We start from the raw sequence: 9,366 nt of genomic DNA, 5'->3' as shown, positions 1-9,366 counted from the left end.
GCCACTTTCAGTAACTGTGATACAGTATATATACCTGAGTTCCCAGTATACTGGATGGAGCCTAAAAAGGGAACACATTTTGTTTGTGTATGCTGACCACTTCATGTCTTTGCATAAGAATGTGTACTGCTATTGTATGTTATGGCTGAAGCATTTGCTGTACACACTGTTCTTGTATAGTACCTGTCAATATTTATGCAGATAAGATGTACAATCGCCCTTAGAGATAAAGGAGTTTATTACATAATCAACCCCATTCTTAAGATAATGGCACAGAGTTAATAATAACACTTCACGGTATGTTTTTTTTCTTGCAAATCAAGTTAATGTGATATCTGCTTTTTGGTGTTATATTGCAGATCCATACGGAGAGGGATGGCTTGTAATATAAGACTCCCTCTACTGGAGAACCAGTTGACTTGTCCGATATGCCTGGAGATATTCAAGGACCCGGCCATGCTGCAGTGTGGACATTCCTACTGCAGAGATTGTTTATGGGGGTTGATGAAGGAATCCCACATCATTCTATTGTGTCCTGTTTGTCGCCAGGAAGTGGACTACAGTTCCTCACCTCCCAATGTTACCTTAAAGCACCTTATTGAGACCCTGAAGGTACTGAGTGAGGAGCAAGCTGCAACCGAGACATGTCCCAATCACAATAACCCCCTCAGTCTGTACTGTGAGCAAGACCAAGAAGTTATCTGTGGCCTTTGCGGCACTGTTGGTGACCACAAGCATCACCACATCACACCACTCACAAGTGTGTATAGTCGAATGAAGGTATGCATACACAGTCCTACTATATTTTTTAAATGATTAGATTTACATCTATGGGGATATTCCCTGTGATATTATAACTTCATTTACCTACAACCTGTACGCCAGTGTTGTTTTAAAGAAGATAAATCTAGGTTTATTGAATAGTTCTGTAGTCAATACTTTCACTAGTTTGTAGTTCATAGTGATTTGTAGATACATTTTTCATTTATTTGCATGCTTTTTGGTATAGCTTAGTACTGTGTACCACGTCTATGTTGTGTCAAATTTACAATACTGATTAACACTGAACGTAAAAAAATACACACTCCAGAAAAATTACCATATTGCGAAAATCAGAATGTGTGAATTTAGCATCTGCCAGAAAAGGAGTTGAAATACAAAGTTTGTGGGTATATATGAATAAATATATACCGTGTTTCCCCGAAAATAAGACACTGTCTTATATTTTTTGTGGCTCAAAAAAACACACTAGGTCTTATTTTTGGGGTAGGTCTTTTTTTTTAATGTACAACAATCCACAATTATTCATGTACAACAGTCTACATGTATTCATGCACAAAAATATGGTGATCAGGGCAATCAGCGGTGCCGTACCTTTCCAAGAGCAATTTGGTAACCGGAGTGAGTGAAGGCACTTTCACTATCGATTCCCCACAGGCTGAGTGCATTTGGTATCACTCCGCCTGTGACAGGAGCCGGCGCTATAGAGGAGGCATCGGCTTATGCAGCTCTGCTGCCTCCGGCGCCGCCTCGCTTCCTCTAGCGCTGGCTTCGTTGGCACCAATGATTCTCACCTGCCTCCCCCTCGGATCTTCAAGTTCCCCCTTATGCCTCCACCGGCCCTGGGAATGGTCTCTGGTGTCATAGATCATTACTGGTTATCTATGGAGGGAGCACAGTAGCACAGTAGAAGCTGTTTGTCTTTAGACTCCTTCTGACTAGAACTCCACAAGTCCTGTCTGAAGAGAGCAGGCAGTAAAAAGAGGTGGGGGGAAAGAGAAGTCACTCTTCTTTTTTATTCAGCTGGTGTTTGTATTTTTAAACATGAGCTACTGAGTTCTGTTAACAGCATGTTTTTTTCCAAAATAATAGCTAAGCATAGATATGTAAACAAGTCCACATGCATACAATGCACGTGCATCATTACATACTGTATTTATATGACTTAATAAAAAAAAACTATTTAAAAATAAATATATATATTTCTGAAAATAATAATGACAAAAATTTATACAAACACTATACATCTCCTTTATCTATATAAATACAAGCAGTCATATTCTGTAAAAATTCAATTGACCCGTTGCATATCTCCTGCCAGCACACTCCAACTGCGGGTGCTGGCTGATCCAACAGTCCGTCATCTGCTTCAAGCTATTCAATCAAGTAAAAGAGGAAGCTGCATGCTAAAATAAGAGCCATCGTTAGATGTTTATTAATCCATCCAGTGCAAAAGCATTCCAGTCAACAACACTCTGCCTTTTAACACGAGTCAACAATGAGTCTATTCGTAGAGGTGAAATCACAAAGTGGGAGGATACACTTATACACATATTAAGCAAAACACTTGTGGCTTTATAGCACCATTCACAAAACCATTCATTACCACTAATACTTTGTAGTCAGAGTGTATCAGATAAATTAACACATTTTATCAGATCCATCAAAAGACATTAAACACCTCTCAACAAATATGGTTAATGAATCATGAAACGATTCAGCATACAGATTAGGGATGCACAGATACTTTTCGAGTACCAGGGCTGATACTTGGCATTTTCATGAGAACTACCAGGGTTGCAGCGGTTGCAGCTGGGAGCGGGCTCTGGCACTCCACCACTGTCCTGAAATCATTAGTCTGTATTGTTTTAGAAAAATTGTCACATGACAATAAACAAAAATTTATCAGTACTCGTACTTGTAAGTACTCGGCAAGTACCAGTATTTGTACTCGCAAAACTGGTATCTGTGCATCCCTTTATTTATAGTTATAAAAACAAAATCGTACATTAAAACAGAGATGTACAAATCCCAGGAGCTCCGTGTGCTCCTTACCCAAATGACAGCTGCCTCCTAATTTTTGAATTTGTCTCTAGTGTAGTCTTGGAGCTCAAAAGTATCGGTACTTGTACTTGTACCGAGTACTGTACTTGGTATCTGTGCAACCCTAATACAGATATTTATATCAATCACCATAATCATACAAATGTACAACATTTATATAATTACTTCCCTCCCATACTCCCCATACTCCCATGACTCGAAAATCATTAATATTTATTAGAAATAATAAACATCTAACTTCGGCTCTTAGTTTAGAATGCACCTTATTTCCTTGATTGATTAGTCAAATTCAGTAGTTCCTTGTATTTATTATTTCCTCTAAAACAAGTGTGGCCTTTTATTAAGAACTTGAGTTACATTTCACTGCAAGTCACATTCTAACCTCCAATGAAAGTTTGAACCTCATTGGTGGCTATAGGGAAATAAAACACAATTATATGTCAGGCTCTGAATGTCAGATCCAAAAACAGTTTCTGCTATTCAGGTCAAGAGAATGCACAATAGACTGGTTCACCTCCAACTTGGAGTCAGTGCAAGTTTTTAGAGAACAACTCTGGGGAAAATTTTTTATTAACCCTTGAAGTGCTATTTTTTTTTCCTAGGGTTAAAAATAACAAGTTATACTCACTCAATCCTCCGAGCGGCCGACTATGACAGTGCTCCCTCCTTCCTCTCTTCTGCTCCGCTTTAGCGATGGTATATCCCTCGGTGTCCTCACGTTTTATACACTGTGTATAGAACGTGATGACTGGTGGACCTTAGCCTGCTCTAGTGGTACTGGTCTAAGAGCCGGACAGCTTGGAGGATCAGGTGAGTATGACTTTTTTATTTTTGACCCTAGGCAAAGATTATCACGTAACCCTTGCAGTGCTGGGGTGGCTAATAACATTGTCATTTTCACCTGAGCTTTGCTTTAAGGTTTGCCTTCCTTATAACAAATCTTCCAAAATGATAGAAACCGCAAACGGATCTCTAAATGTAAGAGCTTCTAAATTCCGTTAAAAATGAAAAAAGAGCATAACATAAAATGCTTTACTGAATAAAAAAAATCTGCTTGACTTCATTTGTTCTTCCTCATCAACTTGTGGTAGCAAAAATTCAGATATACACCTGTTTGTGGCTCAGTGACATAGGAGCTCTGAAGCGTTGGGCAATACATGTTGGAGTAATCCTAGAGTTCTATATTGTTATATTAATATACAGTATATCGTCCCAATCATAAGAAATCAGGAAGCAAATATATATCAAACAGTATAGATTTCCTTTAAAGATCCCAGGATCATGAACATACGGAGAGGAACAATTATCATAGCAAGAGAATTTCCTTTTGACTTTGATTTCACTTGATAGGACATTTTTCTTATTCAGGAAACAATTGTTGAGAAAGAGAAACAGTAGATCACAGCCCTACAGCAGGAGCAAAGCCTGAATTGAACTCCAGCCCAAACATCTTTTAGTTGTTTTGGACATGAAAGAGTTTAAACCTCTGTCAGGTTTTTGGGGGTTTTTTTGTTGGTGTTTGTAACTTCACAGGAAAGATTTCCTCTCCCAGTAATGGAGGTCACTGACACAGAAATTGAGGGAAATCTCTCCAAAAGAAACAAAGCAATAAAACATATGTTGATAGTGGAGTGTGGAAGGATTAAAGGCCGTGACACACTGCACGCGATGCAGCGCGGAGCGGTGGCACGCTGCCTTTGCGAGCAGTGTGTCATGTAATTTTCTCCTCGGCAGTTCAGCTTGCGAGAGCTCGCTTAGCTGAGCGTGCCGAGATGAAAAATTGCATCTTCAGCCAATCGGCTAGCGCGTATAAACCAGCGCGTCGGTATGCGACAGCTGGCTGGTTGTTACGGACGAGCCGAATTGGCTGAAGGTGCAGTCAATCATCTGACTGCACTCAGCTCACACGCTGCACGCAAAGCTCCGTGCCGGATAGCTTTGCTTCGCTCTGCATGGCTTTGCGTGCAGTGTGTCACGGCCTTTAGAACCTCTGTGATGATGTGTTTCATAGTTTTCTGTGTCTCCATTGGGGAAATCTTTAAACAGAAAGGATGTAAAACCAGATTCTATTGTTTCCTTGCTGAATCCCCAATTTAAAAAAAAGTTGTGGTTGAAGTTCCACTTTAATAACAATGGTGATATACAGTATTTCCCAACAATAAAAAGTGGTGATGTGGATATAGGGAATAAAAACATCCCATAGGAGAAAGCAGACTATATTTGGACTGACTTTGTGACTTGATGCATTACTGAAATATAAAGGCCCATCGAGTTAATAAATAAGAGAGAAATGAGTGAAGAGGAAATCTGATCATTTCCAATTTCAGTAAATATGTGTAAAAGTAGTATAAGAGTGCCCATACACCTTGCGATTATCGTTCGGAAATCAAACACGATCGGGTTTTCGTACGATAATCGGCCAGTTGATGGGAAGTGAACGATCATAATTACTGTACAGCTGGGCGAATTTCCCCAATCGGTCAGGCTGGAAACGTTTTTCGAATCGTACAAAAATCGATGGATTATTGGTGTTTGCGTGTGGAAACAATCACAACATGAACACTGCACATGCGCAAACAAAAATCTGTTCTGTCAATCGATGAAATTCGGACAGTTTGTATTACTAATGAACGATAATCAAAATCTACATTGGTCTGTGCATGATGGGGTATTCGAGTGGAAATTGATCGACGGGTCGATGACGACACGAAAGTAATCAAACGATAATTACAAGGTGTATGGGCAGCTTTAAACTCTGAAATGTCTTTTTCCAGTAATTCATCTAGATGAAACCTGTTTGCCCAAACACTTACAGTCATCACGTATCCGGTTGGCTCCAACTCTCTCAGCTCGGCTTCCCTAAACTTTCTGTCCAGTACAAGATCACAAGGGACAGCACATCTCCATTAGCTGTTTATCTACTAGCTTGGGGAAAAGAGGAGGAGGGGAGTGTCTTGCATTACTGTGTCTGTGTGTTTGTGGAGACACACACACAGCTTTCTAGCACACACAAGGGTGGCTCCATAGGACCCTGCAAGGGAAAGGAGCTAACCTAAAACAAGATATCAGGACCAGTGCTCAGGGGACCAGCTGATTATCCAGGAATCTAAGAATTTTAAACATCAAGAAGCAGCATTCATTGTAAGTGATTTCAGCATTTGAAATAGCTTAAAAAATGTTCAATTTAATATAACTTTAACCAATATAAATTATTTTTTATTATCTGCCTTTTCCGGGTATCATAACGTTTATTTGTAGCAAAAATGTATATATATATTTTTTTTAGTAAATACCCAATCCCAATATATAGCAGGTGTCCCTATGCCCAAGGAATTTCTGCATAGTAGATTAATCTGTTAACAGTTCTTGTTGCAGTCCCCCCTGTGGCTGTCCACTGAGTCTAAACTACAGTTCTTTCATTTGTATAACAATTTGACTGTACCACTTTCCCATCATTTGTGTTTAATTATTTGTTTAATATTTTGCATTGCCACATTGATTTGTAGGAGGATGTGTCCGCACTGATGACTGAGCTGCAAAAAGAGAGGAGGGCTCTGGAGGAGCAGATAAGCAAACTCACCAACAACAAGACCCGTATAACAGTGAGTGTACACAAATCATTAGCAGTGCAAAACACTACAGCAGGGGTAGGCAAACTGTGGCCCTCCAGCTGTGGTGCAACTACAAATCCAATTACCATATTTTGCGCTCCATAAGGCGCACCGGTACATAAAACGCAGGCAGTTTCTGTCACAGTAAGTGACAGTATTTTCCCCCGCCTTTTTGGGGGGGGGAAAGTGCGTCTTATGGAGCGAAAAATACGGTAGGCATTGCAAGTCAATCATAGGTATGACTCCCAGAGGCTAATGCATGATGGGATTTGTCATTTCACCACAGCTGGAGGGCCAGAGTTTGCTTACCCCTTTGCACTATACGATCAATTTAATAAACCATTGCAATTGTTATTTGCCTAGGCAACTGTTATTTTCAGCAATGGCAGCCAAAAAAACTCCCTCCAAATTACAGTTACATGGAAAATAGTTGAAAATAGTGACAGTGTGGTTTAGTGAATTGAGCCTTTTATGCTACATGTATTTATTCAAGATGGACAACATGAAAATTATTTTTGTTCTGCCTGAAAACATCTTCTGTATCATTGGGAATTGTAGAAATATTCGTCAAGGCATATGTTTTGTAAACCTGTGGTATAATTATTTTATAGGAACAATTCACTAAGCTATAAGCCCTGTGTTTATTACCATTATATATATTATTTTTTGCCATGTGGTTGATACATTTAGGCCTTTTTTGGCACTCTTAGCTGAAAACAACGATCATTATGCCAAATTACAGTTTTAATGGAAATGTAATTAAAAAAGGTAGGATTGAACTCGGGGCTTGGATAGCCTCATTTGCTGCTACTGTTCTATAATTCTTAATGACCATGGATCTTTGTATAAGAACAGCCTACTCTAGCATTACCCATTTACAGTACACATGCAGAAGATACATTTTAGAGTACCAATCAGGTCAGTGATACCAAAACGGAGAAATTGTTTAAAGTACCAAAAAAGAGGAGAGGAAAAGAGGACCTCGGTAGAACCACCAGCAGAAGGCACTTGGGCTACCTGGTCCCAGCAATGTATCCAGTGTTGTACATATGTATGATGTCCTTTGGGTATGATGACAGTCTGGTATTTTTTAAGTGCAAATCACTGAAACCAAATTATGTGTCTTTTGTTACCACTGAACATTTAGAGATTTATCAAGGCAGTTTCTGGCAGGACATGCATAGCTCCCAATTGTCCCTCATTTAGAACCAAATCCACTTTCCTCCTCAGTTGTCCTGCTTTTTGGTCTGATGAATGGAACTCTATTATAAAATGCACTGTTTAACTAACAAAACTGTTATACTACACTAAACCTTTCATCCAGTCACTAAATTATTGGATTTGTTATTGTAAAGCCTATTTCCACCTTTGTCAGTGATTAGTGATTAGCATTTATTGTGGTAATGTAGAGATGCAGTGATGCTGTATATGTGTTTACATTTCTATGACTCACATTGCTGGCTTTGTTCATTTTATTATGGACTTTTTAGTAGGCATGAGAGTCCTACAAATTGAACATTTTCTCCGCAGGAAACCCAGTCTGACACTGGAGTCAGATTGTAAAGCAGCTGACCCCCCCCCCCCCTCCTTGTGTGTTTTTGATACCCGAGTGCACGCCTCACCCCCCCCCCCCCCTTGTGAGTCATTGTAACAAGATCACTGCACACCAGCTTTGCCCTTACAAGTCACAATACACTGTCCAAGGGGGGTTGTCACTATGAATACTATTGAATAGGGGGAGAGAGCTCAGAGAGAGTGTTAATTTACATAGACTGCTTGCAAAGAGGTGGCCATTTCAAAAGCAGCCATGAGGAGATGAAGAGGACCAAAAAAAGTAAGCTTCTGTGTTCATATACAGCAACTGCATATGTCTGCTTAATGTACACTCGGTGTATATTGCTGCCATGTGGTTGTTGTTTTTTTTAAATACATCCACAAAGGTGGAAATGGGCTTTGAAAGTCAGTATAAAGGAAAGCAGTCATGAAAAAGAAGCACTTGTGCGTTTCTGCATATTTTGCGTGGCTCATGTAACTTGAGGCATGATAGGGGTGTGTCCTTGCCTACATACTTTGTGCTAAAAGATGTCCGTCTTTCCCATCTTTGGGGGGGGTCATAGGTATGGAGGTATGCTGGCACTTGCGGCCACGTGGCCACTTTAAATGATCATTGCTAACATTAGATCACCATTCTAAACCAGCAATGTTTTCCTCAAAACTTTCCATTTCACAAGGGTGTGGTGTTTACTAAAATATCTTTCTTTAAGTAGTATGAGCTCATTGCTTACTTTGTAATCCTGTGACAATCCCACACACACTGATTAGATTGCAGTCACAGTGAAACAGAGAGCCAGTTGTCCTTGTGACTTGTACTTCAGAAGACTGGAGATAAGGCTTTCCTGGCACAGTGATCTTGCATAAGGTGTTTCACACCCCCTCAACAGACAATAGATGAAGAAGCATCTCAATGATATTTCTAAAACCCCTGGATTAATACTACTCTTTGGAATTTGTGACAAAATATTTCAGCTCAGATTTCCCTATTCGCTTATCAGGTTTACTTTAATTTTTGTTGTTCTGTAACAGTGTCTGGCCCCATTGACCTTCAAATGGTGAAGGCTGGCCAGCTTTCCATAGTTTTCCAATGACAAATTAAGGTTTTAATGATTTGCCTGTTCAAATGTGTGGACCAAACAAACTACTGTTCCAAGGTTTACTTAACCTCAACGGGGCTTGTAGTTGTTTACTCCACATGGGCCAGAGCAAATTTCACCAATCAACTATGGATCTGAAATACTGTTTACCTGTTTCCCCATATACCTATATGAATATTTAACATGTGTATAATCAATTGCTTAATAACTACACTTTGTAATCAATATATAAATAATTTTATTACATTTACTGTACAAGA

At 39.5% G+C, this 9,366-nt stretch overlaps 1 protein-coding gene across 1 annotated transcript in view; it reads left to right on the top strand.

The window, feature by feature from the left end:
* The first annotated feature begins 375 nt into the window (after positions 1–375).
* TRIM50 (tripartite motif containing 50) overlaps positions 376–9,366 on the top strand; it is a 13,540-nt gene continuing 4,549 nt past the window's right edge. Inside the window, exons 1-2 of the mRNA XM_018557121.1 lie at positions 376–780; positions 6,351–6,446. Coding sequence (XP_018412623.1) covers positions 376–780; positions 6,351–6,446 — 501 coding nt within the window. The remainder of the gene's footprint in view (positions 781–6,350; positions 6,447–9,366) is intronic.

This window comes from Nanorana parkeri, unplaced genomic scaffold, assembly GCF_000935625.1.
Source record: "Nanorana parkeri isolate BGI_ZX_2015 unplaced genomic scaffold, ASM93562v1 scaffold269, whole genome shotgun sequence".
Classification (NCBI taxonomy): Eukaryota; Metazoa; Chordata; class Amphibia; order Anura; family Dicroglossidae; genus Nanorana; species Nanorana parkeri.
This window is presented reverse-complemented; position numbering and strand designations above follow the sequence as displayed.